The sequence below is a fragment of the Marmota marmota genome, unplaced genomic scaffold, assembly GCF_001458135.2.
Source record: "Marmota marmota marmota unplaced genomic scaffold, marMar, whole genome shotgun sequence".
Lineage (NCBI taxonomy): Eukaryota > Metazoa > Chordata > Mammalia > Rodentia > Sciuridae > Marmota > Marmota marmota.
Window position 1 is genome coordinate 27,396,076 of NW_025999932.1, and position 23,352 is coordinate 27,419,427.

Consider the following 23,352-nt stretch of genomic DNA (forward strand, 5'->3'; position numbering starts at 1 on the left):
GTTTTGGTTTTTTGTTACAAAACAATTAAGGATATGGTTTCTTTTCTAATTCCTCTGCCCTTTATATATCCTACTACACCAATATTAACAATGACTTTTTCCCCATTTTTCAATAAAAATTAATATTATTTTGAAAATTTTTTATTTATGGTAGCTATTTCCTTGAACTAGATATTCATCTTGATTGAGTTGATACATATTATTAAAAATAATACCTAGACCCTGTTTATCTTTAGCTGGAAAATGTAATGATTTCAAAATAGTATTTAGAATTTTGCTTTAAATCTGACATTCATATTTTGCTTTCATGTAATTCTTGATTTAAATACCACCTTTTTAACTTAGTGAAAAATATTTATTGAATGTGATTATTAGTACTTTAATTTTATTTTGTCACTTTGTGTTCTTACATTTAGGTTTATTGCATTCTTCTGTCAAAAGAAATTATTTACAGAATGATGCTGAAGAACCAACTTTGTCTTTAACCAACTCTTCTGGGACAATTCTGAGGAAATGTTCCAATAATCAAGATAATTATGTTAATACGATAGTATCTCAGGATCTTAAAGAAGGAGAAGTTCACAAAGAAAAACCGCAGTCATTTATAGCCCCAGAAACTGATTTTCTGTCATGTCTGCAGGAAAGACAGTGTGAAGATAATGCAGAAAGCCAAAAAGTTTCAGAGAAAAAAGAAAAGGTCTTGGTTGCAGCATGTCACCCTGTAGTACAGCATTTAGAAGTGGAATCTGGCGGCATTCACTTTCCATCACAGAAAAACCTTTTAGATGATGATAATACCAATACACTTTTGTTAACTCCTAGCTCCAGGGATCCAGGCATGATTTCTAGAGGAAAAGAATCATACAAAATGTCAGAGAAACTAAAATGTAAGAATTGTGAAGGTAGTATTGAATCACCCAAAAAGAGTCCCATGGAAAAATGCCAAGAAATGTGTTTTCTAAATGAAAATTCTAAAAAACCTGAGCTGTTATCTAAAAAATATGTAACCGTAGTATCACCTTCAATGAACTTGCAATTCAACCAAAATACAAACATAACAGTAATCCAAAAGGGCCAAGAAAAAACTCCTTTAATTTCAGAAATAACTGTCAATCCAAACTCTAAAGAACTTTTCCCAGACATTGAGAATAATTGTGTCTTTCAAATAACAAGTGAAAGGAACAATCGTGTTTTAGGAAATACAAAGGAACTTCTTGAAGCAGACCTGAGTTGTGTAAGAAAAACCTTTCCTAAGAATTCCACCATGGTAGTAGATACAGACATGGCTGAAAAACAAGTAGCTCACGTGTCTGTTTCAGACAGTATTGACTCATCAGGTATAGTCCATGATCTTACAAAGGAGAACAGAAATAGGGTAAAGCAACAGCTAAAAATAATTCCAGGTCAAGATTTAAAGTCAAACACCTCCTTGGCTATGAAATCAAATAGAAGTAATGGCTTTATGGACAAATGGGCAGGACCCTTAGATCCAGTTTCATATCATAATGTTGGAGGTAACTTCAGAACAGCTTCTAATAAAGAAATAAAACTCTCTGACCATGACATTAAGAAAAGCAAAATGCTCTTCAAAGACATTGAAGAACAGTATCCTGCTAGTTTAGGGTGTATTGAAATTGTAAACACCTTATCATTTGATAATCAGAAGAAACTAAACAAACCTCGTGTATTTGATTCACAATCAGTTAATACTGTGTCTGCATATGTGAAGAGTACTACATTTCTTTCTGATTTTGAAAATAATCACACAACCACTCAGATGTTGCCTTTAAAGGGAGATTTTAATTCAAACCATACTTTAACACCTAGCCAAAAGGCAGAAATTAAAGAACTTTCTACTATATTAGAAGAATCAGGAAGTCAGTTTGAATTTACACAATTCAGAAAAACAAGCCAAATAATACAGAATAATACATTTGAAGTGCCTGGAAACCAGACTGGCCTAAAGACCTCTTCTGAGGAATGGAAAGATGATGTTCATCGGACAATTGACACCTCATCTGTTGCTCAGGTAGAAAGCAGCAAAAAATTTGAAGGTGCAGTTGGAGTTAAACAAAAGTTTGCTCATTTGTTAAAAAATAACTGTAACAAAAGTGCTTCTAATTACTTAACAGATGAAAACAAAGACTTTAGAGGCTTTTATTCTGCTCGTGGCACAAAACTGAGTATTTCTAGTGAAGCACTGCAGAAAGCTGTGAAACTGTTTAGTGACATTGAGAATATCAGTGAGGAGACTGATGCAGAAGTAGATCCTGGAAATTTCTCTTCAAGTAAATGTCCTGATTCTACAGTTTCCATGTTTAAGATAGAAAGTCATAACGATGATAAAAATTTAAACAAGAAAAATAATGAATGCCAATTTACATTACAAACTAAGTTTGAAATGACTACTCACATTTTGGTTGAAGAAAATACTGAAAATTACATGAAAAACACAGAAAATGGAGATAACAAATGTACTAATGACAATAGAAATACTTGTAAGTTAGAAGAATCTGATCACAGTGATTCAAGTAAAAATGATACAGTTTCTGATCATAAAGATGAAAATGACTTGCCATGTACTGATCAGCACAATATAGATCTCAAGCTACCCAGCCAGTTTGTTAAGGAGGGAAGCACACAATTTAAAGAAAATTTGTCAGATTTAACTTGTTTAGAAGTTGTGAAAGCTGAAGAAACATGTCATGTTAATTTTTTCAATAAAGAACAGTTAACTGCAGATAAAATGGAGCAAAATATAAAAGATTGTGGTATTTTTGATATATCCTTTCAGACTGCAAGTGGGAAAAATATCAATGTCTCCAAAGAGTCATTAAATAAAGTTGTAAACTTCTTTGATCAAAAAACAGAAGAACTGAGTAACTTTTCAGATTCCTTGAATTCTAAATTACTTTCTGGCATAAATAAGAAGAAAATGGACATTTCAAGACATGGGACAATAGACATGGTTAAAAACAAAATATTGAAAGAAGGTATTCCAGTTGATATTGAGAGTCAATTACTGACTCTCCAGCAACAACCTGAATGTGAAATAGAAAAAAACAAAGAATCTAACCTGTTGAGTTTTCATACTGCTAGTGGGAAAAAAGTACAAATTGCAAAGGAGTCTTTGGACAAAGTAAAAAATATTTTTGATGAAAAAAAGCAAGATGTTAGTAAAATCACCAGTTTTACTCAACAAGGCACAAAGACCCTAAAGGACAGAAAGGACTGTAAAGGGTTTGAATTAGCATGTGAGATGATAACTGTTCCAAAGTGTGAAGAAATGCAGGATTCTCTGATTAATAATGAGAAAAAGATTGTTTATAATGAGCCTGGGGTGTTACCCAGGCTAAGTGATGATTTATATGGACAAACTAAACATCTTGATACATTAAATATATCTCTGAAAGTTAAAATGCATGAACATATAGAAAAAGAGACTACAAACAGTCCTACAACTTGTTGCACCAATCAGTTTTCTTATTCAGCCACTGGAGATTCAGCTTTAGCATTTTACACAGGACATGGTAAACAAATTTCTGTGAACCAGGCTTCACTATTAGAAGCAAAACAATGGCTTAGGGAAGAAGAATTAGATGGTCAAGGAGAAAGAAATACTTCCAAGGCTGAATCTATAAAGGAATATGGGGGAAATCCTTTGTATGAAAATAGTTTAGACAGTATCATGACTGAAAAAGACAAAATTCATTTCTCTGAAAAGCAAGATTCAGCTTACTTAAGTAATAATAGCATGTCTAACAGCTGTTCTGCTTTTTGTCATTCCAATGATGTATATGATGATTCAGGATATCTCTCAAAAAATAAAATTAATTCTGATATTGAGCTAGTCATGAAAGACAAAAACACTAGTTTTAGAAAAGTGGACACATATCCACAAATTGTGAATGAAGATACTTCTGTACAGAAATTTGTGACTAACTTTTCACCTTGCAAAAGTAAAGATAGAACTACTAGTTTGGCCATACCTGATTTCAAAAGTTTTGAGATAGGCCCATCTGCATTCAGTACAGCCAGTGGTAAGATAGTCTGTATTTCACGTGACGCAGTAAGAAAAGTGAAAAAGATATTTACAGAAGACCACAGTAATGTAATTAAGGAAAACACTGAGAATAAGTCAGATATTTGCCAAAGAAAAATTGTGAAAGCTTATAGTGAAGCACTGGATAATTTAGAGGATGTTATTTTTCCTAACTCTTTAGATGATGAAGAAATATGTATGCCTTCACATAAGGTTTTTGCTGACATTCAAAGTGAACAAGTTGTACAACATAACCAAAAACTGTCTGGATTGGGGAAAGTTTCTGAAATATCACCTTGTGTCAATTTGGAAACTTCAGATATGTGTGAATTTAACAGAGGGGAGCTTCCCAGGTCATTCTCTTCTACAAATGCTTGTGGTATTTTTAGCACAGCTAGTGGAAAATCTGTACAAGTATCAGATACTTCATTACAAAAGGCAAGAGGGATATTTTCTGAGATAGAAGATAATGCCAACCAACTCTTTTCCAAAGTATCACTTAAAAGCAATGAAGAACATTCAAACCCGTTCACAAGAGAAAAAAGTACTATGGCACATGCCCCCCCAAACGTACTATCACCCAGGAAAAGCTTTCTGTGTAACATAAATTCGTCTTTTTCTGGGTTTAGTACAGCAAGTGGAAAACAGGTTGCAGTTTCAGAAAGTGCCTTACACAAAGTTAAGGGAATGTTAGAGGAATTTGATCTAATGGGAACTGAACAGACCCTTCAGTATTCACCTACATCTAGGCAAGATATATCAAGAATGCTTCCTCCTCCTTGTATTGAAAAAAGAATTGTGGAACACTCTGTAAGCTCTAAAATGGAAAAGGCCTACAATAATGAATTTAACGATAATGTTGAAAATGCTTCTTCAGGAAATAATCACTGTGTTAAAGCGTCTCCATATGTCTCTCAGTTGAAGCAAGGCAGACAACACCTAGTATTAGGAACCAAATTATCACTTGTTGAGAACACTCATCTTTTAGGAAAAGAACAAACTGTATCCAAAAACATAATAGAAATTGGCCAAACTGAGACCTTTTCTAGTGTTTCTGTGAAAACAAATGTAGAAGTTTGTTCTACTTACTCCAAAGAGCCAGAAAACTGTTTTGAAACAGAAGCAGTTGAGATTGCCAAAGCTTTTATGGAGGATGGTGAGCTGACAGATTCTGAACCACCAACTCATGCCAAACATTCTTTCTTTATGTGCCAAAAAAATGAGGAAATGATTTTGTTAAATTCAAGGACTGGAAAAAGAAGAGGAAATGCCCTTGTGTCAGTTGGTAAGTATGTTTGCCTTTTGTTTTGCCAAGTTCTGCCTTAAAAGTGTTCAGTTCTTAGTAGTCCTTCTGTGCTAGCAATCAGAGTATTAGACAAGCTAAGTATGCTTTCTCAGGCTTGTATGTCTAGTTTGGTGGAATGTGATTTGATTTGATATTTCTTTGTGTACCACAAAGTCATGTTTTGAGGGCCTCTCGATATGCTTTTAGAGATTTTTAATAGTTATATTTGAGAAATTACTCTTGAAAGTTTTTCTAGAAAAGTTGAAATTCCCTCTTGTCTTCATATCATAACAAAGCCTGTATAATACTGTTTTCATATTTTTAGCAGAGGTTCATACTCTGGCTCTTTATTTAAAGGTTGGTTTCTAATTATACTACTTTATAATATGTACTATTCAGTTATACTGCTTAGTTTCTCTGAGCCTTAGTTTCCATATTTATAAAATGCAAATAAGACCTCACACAGAGTAAAAGAGAAAAGTATGTACCTAAAAGCTTTTAGCACTGAATCTGACACATGGTAGAGAGAGAGCATGTAATAGGTGTTGGCTCACTTCCTTTTTTTTTCATCTAGGAAAATCTATAAACAATTACTATTAGCAAATAGAATGGTCTTAATGCTATTGTACGATGTTCTAACTTCTCTTTTAAAATGTATATCCAACAACTTAGTTCAACTATTAGTTAATTGGAGATGTAAGATTTTGTTGCTGTTGTTTGGAGGGTGTCTGGCTAGAAATAATCTTAAATTATTGAAACTGTTGATTAGTTAAAGGAAATGCCAATCCTCACTCTACAACTCTTGAGTGGCTGATCCTAAATAACTAGCTCCTTTTTAAACTATGTAGACTCATAAAATATTTGCATTATCAAAAATCTTAGCCAGGTGTGGTGTTGTACCTCTAATCAGAGCTACTCAGGAGGCTGGAGGATCTTAAGTTAAGGCCAGCCTGAGCAACTTAAGAAGAGCCTGTCAACAAAACAAGAAAATCTTGTCTAGCTTCTTCAGATAGCAAAGAAAGACACTGAAGCCAGTCAGTTCGTTTTAAATCATCCTACAGTTTTTACTTAAATCAGGTGTTACCCAGGTCATATTCTATACAGAGTTTGCTTCATGTGCAAGTAGTAAATTTATAATACTTAAATGATTTGCTGTCCTTTAGTACAAAATTCAGAAGTGCATATACTTAAAAAGTAATCATATTTTTTTTATTTGTGGAAGAATGATGACTTTATTTATAGCAACCCATTGCAGTTCCACATGTATATATAGGTTAGCCTCCTGCTGAGAAAACAACTCAGACTTCTAAATATTCTCAACAATGTTATTATTTAATTTCCCTTACTTCTGTTACATTTACATATAGAGCTTTTTTCAGCTTCTGGTTGTTTGCATAGTACAGGTTCTTGTAAAACAACTAAACCACTTTATTATGATCTAACACCTGATAAAGCCTTGAATGGACATTTTTATTCATTAAATCCTACAAATTCATTCCCTGTAATCATCAAAAAAGCAAAGTGCTTCTTACATATAATTTCAGCATGACATGGAAATACATAACTTGAATTATGGTTTCATCTTAGCCTCTGCAAGCTCTCTACAACTGAGCTATATCCTCAACCCAGAAGTGTTAATATTACTAGGGGCCAGAGATGTAGGTCAGTGGTAGAGCACCTGTTTAAAATGTACAAGTCTCAGAATCCAACCCCCAGCACTGCCAAAGAAAAATATAAAAGTGTTACTAATATTTTAGTGTAATTTGGTAATTTAAAAAAATCTGTTCTCCCACTTATTGACTCCTAATTTGTGGACCCATATAATAAATTCATCTTTGAATTTAGTGCCTACCCACTAAAAAGTTTATTTGAAGAAATTTTGTTTGTCCTTGTTGCCAGTAAACCTAGATTTACATTCAGTCTAGTTTATTAAAAAGTGACTTCTGTGGTGAATGACAGTATCATTTAAACTTAGACTCTATTAAATAGTGGGGGGTTTTTTTTTGGTTTGTTTTTTGTTTTTGCAGCACTGGGGGTTGAACCCAGGGGCACTGTACCACTGAGGTACATCCCAGATATTTTGATTTTTTGAGACAAGGTCTCACTACCTTTATCAAGGCTAACCTCAAACTTGGTGGTCCTTCTGCCTTGGGGTTGCTGGGATTACAGGTGTGCACCACCCAATATACCTGGTTGAATAGCAGTATATTTCAATGGTTTAACAGTAGTAGAAATTGGTTATCAAAAATATATTTTCTCTTTCAAAGTAGAATGGTCACTATTTAAATTACAATTATTGGGCAAGGCACAGTGGTGTATGCCTATAATCCCAGCAGCTTAGAAGGCTAAGGCAGGAGGATTGCAAGTTCAAAGCCAGCCTCAGCAACTTAGCAAGGCCCCAAGGAATTCAATGAGACCCTGTCTGTAAATAAAATATAAAAAAGGGCTGGGGATGTTGCTCAGTGGTTAAGCACCTCTGGTACTTCAATCCCCGGTACCAAAAAAATAAGTAAACAAACAAACAAATAAATAAATAATAATTATTATGTGTTTTATTTAATAGTGTGAAAATGGATTATGGTTTTAAACTATGAATTTAGTCTTATAAACAGTAGAATGGATATAATTTATTTTACAAATGTGTGTGGAAAAATTTTTTTAGGAGAACCCCCAATCAAAAGAAGTTTGTTAAATGAATTTGACAGAATAATAGAAAATGAAGAAAAATCTTTAAAGACTTTGAAAAGCACTCCGGATGGTAACATTTGCTTTTTATTCATATCTTTTCCACCTCTATAGGTCCTATTCATAGTATTCTAGTTATCTTTCTCAGTTCTTTTTGGTATATGTAACAGAAAATAATTTATAGTATGGTTTAATTTTTGTATCTTATTTGTTTATTCTTATATGTTAAGCAGACTTTTCCCTCATAACCTAGTATAGTGCTGGGATTGTGGCTCAGTGGTAGAGCATTTGCCTAGGACACCTGAGGCACTAGGTTGGATCCTTAGCACCACATAAAAATAAATAAATAAAAAATAAAGGTATTATTAAAAACAATTAAAAAAAAATCTAGTATAATGGGGATGTTGTGGAACCAGAAAGTGTGAAATGATTATACAATAATCACTTTTTTAATTTAAAAAAGCCGTAAAAATCAAATTTAAAGCTATAGTAGTATAATAATTTAAAGCTCAGGTTCTAGAGTCCAGTCAGGATTTTGATCACCAGCATTTCACCAAAATCAGTCTTTTCTAAGTCATACTGCCAAATCCAACAGGCATTTCTTAGTCCTGTTTACCTGCATCTTTCAGCCCACTAGCCTAGTTGATCATCTCTCAGCCCACCATAGTCTCTTGGTTCTCTCCCTACAGGATCACTCTTTAACAGTCATCTTTATGGTTCTTACTCTAAACAGGAGAGCCCCAGGGATCCTTAGATCTCTTCTATGTCTAAACTTTAGTGACTACCAGTTTTATCTTATAGTTTAGCCTGTCCCTGAACTCCATAGTCATTTATTTGCCTACTTAATACATTTCTACTTGGATTACTAAGTATGCATCTCAAAGTCACTGCCAAACTCCAGTTTCATCCTGGCTCCAAACTTGTTTTGTCTTTCCTTTTTCTTTTTTTAATACCTTTATTTTATTTATTTATTTTTATGTGATGCTGAGGATCGAATTCAGGGCCTCGCATGTGCTAGCACCCTACCGCTGAGCCACAATCCCAGCCCCTGTCTTTCCTTTTTCAATAAGGGGCTGTGCATTTTGCCATTTAATTATATAAAAACCTTGATATTATCTTTTACTGTTTTGTCAATAAGTTCTATAGGTTTTACTTTCAAAAAGACAAGAATTTGCGGAGCTCAGTGGTAAAAAACTGGTTTTTAAATTCTTTTGCTCTTTATTAGCCAGTATTCAGCAAAAAAGAGCTTTATGTTAACAAATGAGAATAAGCTATAGTTCTTCCTAGAAGACAGGATAGTTACCAATTCTCAACATAAGGATAAAGTGGCTATATTAGTCACTGTTAATGGGAGCAAATAATTTTATTTATTGAGCAAAATCGATTTCATGGATTTTTTAATTTATAAAGTACATATAAAGCTTAGAGGCAAAATACAACATAAACACTGTACTTCTTTACAAAAAGGAAACATTCATTCTGATGTTTAAATTATCCCAAATTTGGAAGTAGAAACCTCTTCAAACTATTTCCCAAGGTTTTTTTTTTTTTTTTTAATACATGTCTTGATTAATCTTTGAGCATTTCCTTGATTTTATTACCAGTATCACAAAAAGATTTCCTAGGATCTTGTAATTTCCCTTCCATGGTGCTGGAATCATCTCTTTCTTTGAAGATCCTTTTAGTAGTTTATAAAAAGAGATTTGGGTGCTAGGTATGATATTGCTGCTGGTATTATTGGTTTTTGAATATTTATATCTTGGTTCCTAATAACATTTGCCTGCTTTATTTATTATTTATTCTAATCAGCTGTACATCAACAGAATTCTCTTTGATTCATTGCACACAAATGGACATTACATGTTTATTCGCTGTATCCTACGGCATTGGTTCTAGAACTTTTCTATCTCAGAATCTCTTTGTAAGTTTAAACATAGAGGACCTGAGAACATTTATTTGAATGGATTATATCTGTTGATATATACCATATTAGAAATTAAAGTTGAGAATTTTTAATATTTGCAATATCATGCATTGGTCATATGGAATATGTTAATTCACTGAGCTTTGACACATTATATAGTATTGATGACTTTATAGTAACATCATTGATCTGATCTGGAAAGTCTAAGTATTAGAAAACTGTCGAGCTTACATAACCAGATACAAGCTTTTTATAATTCTAATTTTCTTTTTTTTTTTTTTTTAAATTTTTTATTGTTGGTTGTTCAAAACATTACATAGTTCTTGATATATCATATTTCACACTTTGATTCAAGTGGGTTATGAGCTCCCGTTTTTACCCCATATACAGATTGCAGAATATTTTCATTTAAAAGCTTGAATTTTTCCACTGGCTACAATATTGTTATTTATTTTTCTTGATAAGCTCATTTCATTCATTTTTGAAAAAATGTTGCTGAATACCCAAGTCTGAATGACTACAGTTTGTTGAATATTCTTGCAAGTAAAAATGCTTAATTCTTTGAAGAAATGAGATGATTGTGTAGCTCAGCTCAATCATTACAGTGCATTTTCTTGAGACTGGTGATATTAAAGTATGTTGCAGAATACGTGAGAAAACATGAATAACATCTCAGGATTGTTATTATGACATTTTGACAACTTCGATCTCCTAAAGGAGATCCTCCTCCATAAAAGATTCTTTTGAGTTTTTGTCTTTAGATGTATCCTTAATACATTGTTTTTTGTTGTTGTTGTTATTTTATGGTGCTGGGGATTGAACCAGGGCCTTATGCATACGAGGCAGGCACTACCAAATGAGCTATATCCCCAGCCCCTTAATACATTTTTAATGTATTGGTAAGGATGTATAATCAAAGTACTGTGTTCAAATGTCAGTCACAATAATTTTAGATAATTAAGTTAGATTTGTATCCATTTATTTTCTTTTTTCTTATTCAACATTTGAGTAAATAACATACAGTATTTCACAACATAATCCTTACCACCATATACTTGTCACATCCTGTTTTTTTAGTTCAAAACTTGGTTCATAATCTTTCATCGAATAATTGTCACATGGCATAATTCTGTTCTTCACGCCATTTAAAAGGTGAACAGCAGCAATGTATTCAACACTGGCATATGGGTGCACATTTGTCTTCTCGCACACTGCACATCGTGAGTCTGGAATTCTCAGGGCACATGCACTGTCAGCATACTTACAAAAGTCAACTTGCATGGTTTGTCTAGAGCACTGCAGTACTATGGGTAAACACTTCTTAGTGGTGCTGAGCACAGCATGTTAGAAAACTAAACCACTGATTGCAGCACAGAATCTTGGACCCAGAAGATTAAGTTTTGTAGTTCATACTTCACAATACTGTAGTAAATTTTCTCAAGTATAATATTTCAGTTGTAATGCACAAATCAGTAATGTCTAATCTGTTTACTTTTTTCCGACCAGAAAATTGTTTGCTAAACTGTCATGTGCATTGATTTAAACTATTCAGTTTTAACATATATTCACAAGTATTCCATGCATCCTAATCTTGCACCAGTTTAGTAATAAATGACTTTTAAGTAATACCAGTACAATTTAAAAAAAAAAAAAATCACATGATTGTCATACTCCATTTTTTTTTTAAAGAGAAAGAGAATTTTTTTTTTTTGTAGATGGACACAACACAATGCCTTTATTTTTATGTGGTGCTAAAAATCGAACCTGGGTCCTGCCCATGCTAGGCGAGCACTCTTCTGCTGAGCCACAATCCCAGCCCATACCCCATTTTTTTGCCAAAAAAAAAAAAAAGCATAAGTTCTGTGACTGTTATGCAATGAAATACAGTATTTACATGGTTCATTTGCAAACACTATAGAAAGATATACTTGGAAAGGTCAGTTCTTCCTTATTACTCCATGTTCTTTACCACTTCCCCTACCTCTTGGCTCACCTTTTTTTTTTTTTTTTTTTAAAGTATCTTGGTGGTGCTGGGATTGAAACCAGGGCCTTGTGCATACTAGTGCTCATACCACTGACTGTGCCTTAGCCCTTGCTCACTTTTGAAATAGTTTTTTTTTTTTTTTTAATTCTTTTTGATGATTTCTTCTTGTTAAAAAAATATATATATGTGTGTTCTCACTGTCTTTCTTACTCAAAAAGATAGATAGATATATAGATAGATAGACAGACAGACTGCTTTTACTTAAAAATTTATTTGGGGATTACCCCATAATGAGTATATAGAGATCTTTCTCATTCATTCTTATGGTTACATGGTACTTGATCATATGGCTGTATCAGTGTATCCTAGCTTATTCAGTCAATCCCCTATTAATGATTTAATTAATTAAAAGTTTTATAGGTATAAATAATATACTGAGAATGAATAATATCTAAAGCTTTGCTTCTCTTTATGTTTATACTATGAGTTATTTGGTATATAGCTATTATCAATTTGAATGCACTGACTCTGTGCCTTAGCCCTTGCTCACCTTTTGATGATTTCTTCTTGTTAAAAAAAAAAATAAGTATGTGTTCCCCTGTCTTTCTTACTTAAAAATAAGAAAGACATAGATAAAAAGATAAAAAGATAGATATAGATAGAAATACTGTTTTTACAAAATATTTCTTTTGATAAATATTTCTTTTGAATCTATTGAAAATTTAAAGCCTATAATTGTCTCGAATTTTGTATAAATATTTACAATTAGAGATGTAATAGGCCAATAGAAAATAAAATCTCCCATTATATTTTTATTGATAATGTAAAATAATTTTCTCTCTAGGCACAATAAATGATAGAAGATTATTTACCCATCACATTTCTTTAGAGCCAATTATCTGTGGACCCTTTCGGTGAGATGTTTACCTTGTTTTTCAATTTTACTAATATAATTAGAAAAAAAATGTGGCTTTAGGAATTATTTCTAAAACTAATGGTACTACTATGCAGTAAAGAAATTAACACTTCCCTTTTTGAAAGCCTGTATAAGGATTAAGTAATTCAATATTTTGGTATTTTATAGTGCTGTTTATACTGTATTTTATTTTTTTAGTTTCATGGCAGCCTTGTAAAGTACACAAACTGATTACATGCCAATTTTGTGAATGATGTACAGAGGTTGAGAAGAATTAAGGAAATATTAAAAATAATTAACAATAAGATGGCAGATATCGAAGATATCCTTTTATCTCTCCTTCTCTAAAGCCTACTAAAATTACCAAGATAATTTTTAAAAATACGTTTTTAGTTGTAGACGGACACAATATCTCTTTTTATGTTGTGCTGAGGATCGAACCCAGTACCTCACACATCTAAGACAAGCACTCTACCACTGAGCCACAGCTCCAGCCCAAGAGAATTTTTTAAACATGTAATTCCCAAGAACTCTGATCAAAAGAAACAAATACCAAAAGTTTGGAAGCCAAAAATGTGAATGACTTAGTAAACCTAAGAAAGCTAAAACCTGTCATTAGGGCAAGCAGAGAAGCTACCAGTTTACCCCAAACAACCCGAGAAAGACTCAAATTGGCAGCGCAATGTATTTCTCTTGGTAAAGTAGAAGAAGTAAGATTAGATAAAATTCTGTTTAAGAACCATCTGGTTCCCCTCCTCTGTTGCTAATAGGCATTTATTGCTCTTTCCCGGAAAACCAGGTGGTTAGTTATTCCATTGAGCAGTTAAATTGGAGTTCTGATTTGGAGGTGGGATAAGAGAAGGGAACACAAGCCACAGTTGGAAGGGTACTGAAAACAGGAATTAAGTAAAAATCTGTATATCAAGCAGTGAGACGCTTAGCCTCCTACCCACCTTTGGTTCCCAAATGCTGACAAGACTGGAAGATTTGGAAGTAGAGGGGCCTCAGGGAATATGACCAGCCCAACAGAAAAGACCTAAAAATACTGTTACCAGTATTCAAATGAAACAGCATAGCCAGTCATCAGACAGTTAATCCAGTAATTGACAGGTTCTGTAAACATATGGAAACTTCTGTTCAGCTCTTTAGTGCATCTTTTTAAATGAGCAAAGATCATTGGAAGGAAGCCACTATGAAAGATGGTAGCCAAAATACAAAAACAAAAGCAAAAAAAGATAGAGGAAACAGATTATGCAAGTAGAATAATTTGAAAAAACTTAGATATTCTCAGATAAGATATATCTTAATATAAGAAAAAATTACTATAAAAAGAGCTCTTAGAAATTAAAAATATGATGACACAAGTAAATTAACTCTCTAGAAGAAGCAGGGGCTAAAAATCTCTTCTCTAAAATCCCTGGCAACCACTGTCTCCATAGTTTTGCCTTTCCCAGAATACTATATAATTGGAATTATATAGTATATAGTATTTTCATAATGGCACTTTTACTTAGCAATGTGAATTAAAGGTTCCATTGTACCTTGATAACTCTTCATTTTTGCACTGAATAATATTCCATTATATAGGTAGATATTGATCAATTAATCTATTGAAGGCCATCTTTCTTGTGTTTCTGTCCTCACACAAGGACACCTTCATTTGTTTCAATTTTAGGCAATTATGAATAAAGCTTCCATAAATATTAGTGTGCAAATTTTGTGTGAGCATCATTTTTCAGATGATTTGGGTAAATAACAATGATCATGATTGCTGGATCATATGGTTAAGAGGACATTTGGTTTTGTGAGAAATTGCCAAATTACTTTCCAAAACGGATGTACCATTTGGAACTCCCATCAGTAATGAATGAGACTTCCTGTTGCTCCACATATTCACTGGCATTGGGTTTTCTCAGTAATGTGGATTTTTGCCTTTCTAACAGAAAGATAGTGGTGTATCATTTTTGTTTTAGTTTGCAATTTCTAATGATATATGTTATTGTATTAGCATCTTTTCATAGCTTATTGGCCATCTGTGTCTTACTTGGTAAGGTTTCTGTTAAGATTTCTAGCTATTGTTAAATTGGGTTTGTTTTTTTCTTATAGATTTTAAGAATTATTTGTGTATTTTAGACACCAGAACTTTGTCTAATACATGTTTTGCAAATATTTAAAAAAAAATAGAAATGGAAAATAATATTAACGATAATAATAGTAGCAGGGGCTGTAGGTATAACTCAATGGTAAAGTGCATGCTAGCATGTGTAAGGCCCTGAGTTTGATCCCCAGCGTGCCACACAGGAAAAAAACGAACATTTTTTTTTTAGCTTGGTGCATACTAATCCCAGCTACTTGGGAGGCTGAAGGAGGAAGATCCCAAGTTCAAGGCCAGCATGGGTAACATGGTGAGATCCCGTCTCAAAAACAAAACATTACTTAAGTAATGCTTTAATTTTACCTTGCAGGCAAACTGTTCTGAGGCTCTATTTTCTGTTCCAAAGTGCTCTTGCTGCTTCTCTAGACTGAACATCACATTTGTGATTCTGGAATTTCTCTTCAATTCCATTCCAAGAGCTACCTTTTTCTATGTTTAATTCATGTTTCTAAAGTTCCACATTTTTCTCCTTATTTATGCACTTGTTTTGGTTACTTTTCTGAGAAAAATGCATGGGAGATAAATCTTTTGGCACTATGCATCTGAAAAATATCTATTCTTACTCAATTTTTGATGTGCTGGGGATTGAACCTAGAGCCTCATGCATGGTAGGCAGGTTCACTGACACTGAGCTACATCCACAGCCTGTCTACCCACCCTCTTAATTGATGTTTAGTCAGTGATAGGATTTTTGGATAGAAACCATTTTGTCTCAGAATATAATACATTCATCTATAAAATGTGCTTAGTCATAATACAAATGTTGGAAATTGATAGAATCAAATACAGTTTTATATATACTGTAAAGTGGAGGTGGTGTTGACAGAGATAAATCTTCGTTTTCCATAGTGGGAGGTTATTAGCAACTGCATTGAGAACAATTTCTCAAAATAGTGAGAGAAAGGAGAGCTCATTTAGTGAAAATTGAGGAAGTGGAAAAATTACCTGTTGAAGAAAGTTGACCACAGAGTGTAGGTAACGATGAATATTACCTTGAAGTAGAAATAAGGCTGAGAAAAATGTGCCTACATAAAGAAGCACTCAAAAAATGTATAAACAGGGGCTGGGGTTATGGATCAACGGTAGAGCGCTTTCCCCACACATTCAAGGCCTTGGGTTTGATCCTCAGCACCACATAAAAATAAATAAAAAATAAAGTTTTATTAAAAAAAACACAAAGATTATTTTTAAAAATAAATGTATAAACGGGCTGGGGCGGTAGCTCAGTGGCAGAGCACTTGCCTTGAACATGTAAGGCACTGGGTTCTATCCTCAGCACCACATAAAAATAATAAATAAAGATATTGTGTCCATCTACAATTGAAAAAAATATTTGGGGCTGGGGTTGTGGCTCAGTGGTAGAGCGTTCGCCTCCAATGTGCGAGACCCTGGGTTCGATCCTCAGCACCACAGAAAAATAAGTGAATAAAATAAAGGTATTGTGTCCAACTACAACTAAAAAATAAATATTTTAAAAAAAAAAGAAATGTATGTACAGGTGGAGGAGACGGGGAGAATACTATTTGAAAGAGTAAGACTTATTAATAGAATGAATTATTAGATGGGCTCAAGAGTTCTGGTAAAAGCAGAAGCCAGAGAGGATGGGCAGATATTTCACTAATAAGGAGGTAAGGAAGGAGTCCTGTGGTAAAATTGAATGGGACACACACTGAGAAGACCCACTTTTGACAGACTCTGTTGTACTCTATTGTGTTAAATAGATTGTAAAATCAAAGGCTAGAAATAAATGTGTAAGAAACAGTTATAGCCTAGAAAAGTATGGTATTGTTTTGGAATGGTAACCATGATGAATGCAAAACAATTATCTGAATAGAATTGCCATGTAGCATTTGAGAGTCTACAAAAATGGCATATACCTAAACGTGTATGATCAGACTTAAATATTTTCTCTCTCTAATGTAGCACAACTAAGAAACAGCAAGAAACCCAGAAACCAAATTTTACTGTACCTGGTCAGAAATTTCTATCTAAATCTCATCTTTATGAACACCTGACTTCAGAAAAATCTTCAAGCAATTTGCCAGTTTCAGAGCAGCCACTTTATAAAGATCCTGCTACAAGAAACGAAAAAATGAGATACTCAATTACTACAGGAAAATCAAACAAAGTCTTTGTCCCACCTTTCAAAACTAAATCACATTTTTACAGAGATGAACATTGTGTTTCCAAGAATATTAATTTGGGTGAAAACAAACAAAAACAAAGAAACATAAATGAATGTGGCTCTTGTGATAAGGAAAACAATATTAACGACAGTGATATTCATCAATTTGACAAAATCAGCACCAGTCAAGTAACAACTATGATTGTCCCAAATTGTGAAGAAGAATCTTTAGGTTTGTGAGATAATTTGTGTGACCCATTTTTGCCTTTTGGTTAGATATTTCTCGTTAAAATCTTGTAGTAATATTCTTGAAGGGTTTCCCTATTTTGTGGTGATTAATAATTTCAGAACCTTTTTTAATGTTTTAGATTTTCTAAATCCAAAGATTAGGTTTAAATTATTCCAATGATTTGTTTTGATTTCCCCAAAGAACTTGTGGCCTTTCTTGTTTAAAAAAATTTTTAAAGGACTACTAGACACACAATCCAGGACTGTTATTTATGGAGTATATTTTATCATGCTACTAATTGTCTTCTAAAATTGAAATAAAAGTAATAGATGTATGTCTAATCTTTATGTACAATTTAACAAGTTGAAATTTTATTATCTCTGAAAATTTAAAAATGATAGGGGCTCCTTTTTTCAATGCATATAAAATTAGAGTAAATTGATACATGTAGTTTTATAAAGCAGGGGGTGCACTTTCTAAATTTACATTTAGATTTATTTTTTTGCTAATTATTTGGTCTTTAACAGATTTAATTATAAGCCTTCAGAATGCCAGAGAGAAACAGGATATGCGAATTAAAAAGAAACAAGAACAACATATCTTTCCACAGCCAGGCAGTCTATATCTTGCAAAAACCTCCACTCTTCCTCGAATCTCTCTGAAAGCAGCAGTAGGAGGCCGAGCTCCCTCTGCGTGTTCTCATAAACAGGTACACTTTTGTGTATTGTACTAATATCTTCTGTGGCACTCTTCCATTAATAGTTTAAGTACGGGCAAATTGTTTAAGAATGAAAAAAAATTAGTGAAATAATGGATGAAAGAGATCACTGTGCTTCCTAATCCACCTACCTACCTGGCAGCCTCCCTCTTGGCCTTTCCTTACCAAAGTGATCTGTGCTTCAAAATTACTTTTTCTTTTTCCCCTATCTTTCTTATTTATTTCATTACTATAAGTGCTGTCAGCTAGGCATTAGGGGATAATTAGTCACCTTAAATCTCAGCCCTAAAGACTATTTACATATTTAAAAGAGATTTCTGGTTAAGCTACTACTAGTAGTCTAGGTAGAATTTTTCACAATGAAAAAATGGAAATAATATTAATAGCTCACATTTATTGAGCCGTTTCCAAGTACTGAGCACTTAGCATTTTACATGCATTGGTTCTATTTTGCTTAATCTTTACAGTCACCCTGTATGAAAAATATAATTTTGCCCATCACTTTGTAAATGAGAGGACTGAAGCATAGAGATAAGTAACTCCCCAGAGTTATGTAATCAGAAAGTTGAAGAGCTGGAATTCTAAATCAAAGGTCTGACTCCTGAGTGAAGTGTTGAACACAGACATGTTGGGTTAAGCATGCTAGTGTGAATCTTCGCCAGGCTTCAGTAATACTGGCACTCTCCCCTGTTCTCCTTCTCCTATACTTTTGAATTCAAGAGATTTCATAAATTATTTCTTTATCCCCACAGTGCTTTCCTGTGGCATATTTAGCATGAAGCTTATACACTTGAATGTTTAGGTTGTTTATAATACATTAAAATTAGCTTCTAGCTAAGAAGTTTATTTATTTATTTTTGTTGTTGTCTTTTTGTTTTTGTCTTGATGTATGTGTGTAAATGGTGGTGAGAATCAAACCCAGGGCCTTGTGCATGCTAAGCACATAGTCTACCACTGTGCTGTACCCCCAGCACAGTTAAATATTTTTATACTGAATAATTTAATATTTAAATGAAAAATTCTTGGCAAATTCAGTTTTGACTTATTATAATTATTTTTATACTATGAAATGTTTATTTTCTTTTATTTGTCATCAAATTTTTCTGTTTATTTTGTGCAGCTCTATATGTATGGTGTTTCTAAACATTGCATAAAGATTAACAGCAAAAATGCAGGGTCTTTTCAGTTTCACACTCAGGATTATTTTAGTAAGGAAGATTTATGGGCTGGAAAGGGAGTCCAGTTGGCTGATGGTGGATGGCTCATACCCTCCAATGATGGAAAGACTGGAAAAGAAGAATTTTATAGGTACTGTATGCAAAAAGATTTTGTTAGCTTTAATATATACTATAATTCCTATAAAGTTCACTAGAAATAAATATTTTATACATTGAATCATTTTAAGTGTATTGTGATTCAGTAAGCATTCTGTTAAAATCTTATGAAAAATGAACATGGTTTGTCCTGGGATTTAATGAATTTGGTTTCTTAAATTGACTTTTTCTTGTGCATTTACAAAATAAAAGTGGATAAGTTAAATTTGAATTAGACTTATGAGGGACCCACACACATACACATTTATGTCATATTCTTTTTTATTATATATTTTAATAAGTACAAAATATAAATACTAAAAGTTAAACAGAAATATTTAAATATCAGTAATACCAAATAACAAGAAAATCTCAAAGCTCTAAAACATCAATAATTTAGGAACTATATAACTACTTTTGAGTCTAATGTTTACACAAACATAATTTAAAAATTTTTGCCATTAAGATGTATCACCTCACACCAAGTGCAAGAGATGGGAATTCTTTCTCTAGAACCCTTATTTTTAAAAACTCTGCATCCTTCCAAAATTAATAATCTTAAATATTTTTTCCTGAAGATATTTTTTACTTTTTTGGAGTAGTTTAAAATAGGAGCCGTATTTACATCATGCATGCATCTTAGATAACTAACATCTGCTGTAGATTCTAGTAGGAGAAGTATAGTAAAACCATTGTATTTTCTTGTACTACAGAGAATGCATAGCATGGAGCTTGAGTGATTATTCTGTAGTCAAGTGGTCAGGGTTCATAGTGTTGAGTCACCTATGGGTTGTCTCTGGATCATTCAGTGAATATTTATTGTGCATCCACTATGTGCCAGGTATTATTCTGGACACTAGGTATCACAAAGCAAAAAAAAACCAAAAAAGGTAGTTGCTTTAATGAGTCATGCATTCTACTGGGGTGGAAAGAACAGAAAGTTTTAAAAATAGCCAGTAATTTCTATGTTGGAAGGTGATGAATACTCTGAAAATGGATAAAGCTGGATAGGTGTTAGAGGATAAAACTGTTTTATGCTGATGCATGTCATTCAGCAGAGAGGGAAGAATTTGATGGTGCAGGAGGAGTCATTTCTTAGGTGAAGGATGGAGCAACAGAGGGTGGGAGCTGGTGTACCAATGGCAGAAGGTATCGGATAAGGACACAGGGGCTGTGGTGAGTAGGTGTGAAGAGGGAGGCTGTAGAAGTCCTCTTTTGAGTACTTCTGTTGTCTTAGGGCTCAGAGAGAGTACAAGACAATAGAAGCAGTTAGAGATTTGAGAAGAGAGGGAATGCTGCCAAGGAAGCACCAGGACTAGGGAAGAGTTTTCCTGGGTGTGATTTTAAAAGCATTCCCTTTTTGTGGTCCTGGGGATTGAACCCAGGGACACTTAACCACTGAGCCACATCCCAGCTCTTTTTCATTTTTTGAGTCAGGATCTCACTAAGTTGCTCATGGCCTCACTAAGTTGCTGAGTCTAACTTTGAACCTATGATCCTCCTGCCTCAGCCTCCCATGTTGCTGGGAGTACAGGCATGCTCCACCATTCCTGGCTTAAAAACATTCTCTTTAATAGAACAGTAGTCTAAAATATAATTATTTTAAATTAGCAACTTAATTTTCCAGCAACAACTCTACATGAGTTGAAAGCATTGTATTGACTGTTCTGTTAAGTGGAGTTTTTATTAGTATGCTATTTTGATAAGTGCTAAATGATTTTCTAAAATTTTATTACTTATAGATCATATGGTCACTTGTAAAACCTTTTGAATCATGTACAATATAGTTTTATGTATAAAGAATAATTATAATTGTTTAACATAATATCATCAACCTATATGTTTGTTATTATATTATTATGCATTTATTTGTTCAGGGCTTTGTGTGACACCCCAGGTGTTGACCCAAAACTTATTTCTAGAGTTTGGGTCTATAATCACTACAGATGGATTATATGGAAACTGGCAGCTATGGAATTTGCTTTTCCTAAGGAATTTGCTAATAGATGCCTAAATCCAGAAAGGGTTCTTCTTCAACTAAAATACAGGCAAGTTTAAAGTATTATATTAAGTAATCTTAAACTGTGGTATAATTCAGGTATTTGCTCAGTCTGTGACTTCTGTGTCAAAGATGGTACCTGAGCCAGTTCCCGTCCTACCCTGCTTCATGTTGTATAGAGTTGTTCTCTAGTTATTGCCCAGACCACTTAGAGAGGTCATACATTCATATATTACCTCTGGTTTTTCTCTTCCCCCAACTTTCTCTTCAACTACTTGGCATATGAGAAGAATATGACTTACTAATCTGATCAATTATACAGATATTAATAATAAAGCATTTTTGTATTTTTAAATTTTAGTTTTCATATTTTAACAATATAAAAATGTATTTTCTACCTAAAAGTTTTTCAAGTATTTCTCAGTATTTCTTTGCCAAATTAATTGGGGCAGGGGGCGGGGTGTAGGGTACCAGGGACTGTACTCAGGGGCACTTGACCACTGAACCACATCCCCAGCCCTTTTTTGTATTTTATTTTTGTTCTCATTGAGTTGCTTAGTGCCTCACTGTTGCTAAGCTGACTTTGCATTCTAAATACTCCTGCCGCAGCCTCCCAAGCCCTGGGATTACAGGTGTTTGCCAGTGTACCCAGCTGCTAAATTAATTTTATTCTCAATTACTCAGTGACTTTGTTTATGGTACAATTCCTAAAACAGGCATTTTCTTTTCATTTTTAGATATGATGTGGAAATTGATAGAAGCAGAAGATCTGCTATAAAAAAGATCCTGGAAAGGGATGATACGGCTGCAAAAACACTAGTCCTCTGTGTTTCTGACATCATTTCATCCATCACTGACATATCTGAAACTTCTAGCAGTAAAACTAGTGGTGTAGATGCCAAGAAAGTGGCCATTATTGAACTTACAGATGGATGGTATGCTGTCAAGGCCCTGTTGGACCCTCCTCTCTTAGCGCTCTTAAAGAATGGGAGACTGGCTGTAGGTCAGAAGATCGTTATTCATGGAGCAGAATTGGTGGGCTCTCCTGATGCCTGTACACCTCTTGAAGCCCCAGAATCTCTTATGTTAAAGGTAAATTAAATTAATGCATACTGGATAAGAATCAAGCCGCTGACTCATTTAAATTCAAGAGAGGTCTTATACTTAAATTTTTAAATTTACTTATGTTAGTAAAATTGCTATATTTCTTGAAAACGTTCTGACAATGTAAGAGGCAGATTATTTAGACAATTTGTGTCATTTTGGGAAGAGCCAGAGATATTTCTTGAGCTAAATATTGTTCCAATTAAAGAGAAAGTCAATTTGTACTAGAATTTGGTTTCAATACCTATATCCTTTACTGCCGTCTTCTCATAGCTTTGTTTCTGCTTGATTACTTGATCAGATCCCCTTTCCAGTGTGATTAGAGAATTAGGTTTTAGTGCTTCTCAAATGTGTAATAATAAAATACCTCTGGTCTCTGTGTGTATTTGAAACCATACAACAGGACATTGTCATGTTGAATAGTAGCAGTATTGCCATTAAAAGTTACTGATGATGTTGCACATACAGATTCAATGACATGGTAACCTTGTATAAAATTTACTTCAGTTGTATGCTGCATCTCTAATTCAGGGGAGAATTTCATAAATTAAACATTTTTAAGGTAAAGAGATTTTATTTGGCCTTTCATCAAGCGAAAACAGGCTTCTGGTTTGTTGCTTAGAATATCAAAGTTGTGATGGTTTTCATCTTCTTGTTTGTTATTTGTTATTATTAAATCTGTGTGTGTGCATAGTTCGGAAAGTCAAATAATATAAGGCTTATGACCAAAACAAAAGCTATCCCTAGCACATCTCCTCTTTGTGCTTCAGAAGTGACCATTAACAATCACGTGGCTATTTCTTTTGTTTATACTGCCATGTCTTTTCCCCTTCAGTTTATACATTAACTATTAACTTCCTGCTGTAGAAGATG

General features: G+C 33.6%; 1 protein-coding gene across 2 annotated transcripts in view; it reads left to right on the plus strand.

Annotated features, from left to right (window-relative positions):
- The window catches only part of Brca2 (BRCA2 DNA repair associated), a 70,225-nt gene that overhangs the window by 18,708 nt on the left and 28,165 nt on the right, over positions 1 to 23,352 (plus strand). For both annotated transcript variants that reach the window (XM_048800799.1, XM_048800800.1), the window contains 8 exons: positions 417 to 5,327; positions 7,990 to 8,085; positions 12,765 to 12,834; positions 16,915 to 17,348; positions 17,873 to 18,054; positions 19,184 to 19,371; positions 21,254 to 21,424; positions 22,113 to 22,467. In XM_048800799.1, the coding sequence (XP_048656756.1) occupies positions 417 to 5,327; positions 7,990 to 8,085; positions 12,765 to 12,834; positions 16,915 to 17,348; positions 17,873 to 18,054; positions 19,184 to 19,371; positions 21,254 to 21,424; positions 22,113 to 22,467 (6,407 nt within the window). The remainder of the gene's footprint in view (positions 1 to 416; positions 5,328 to 7,989; positions 8,086 to 12,764; positions 12,835 to 16,914; positions 17,349 to 17,872; positions 18,055 to 19,183; positions 19,372 to 21,253; positions 21,425 to 22,112; positions 22,468 to 23,352) is intronic.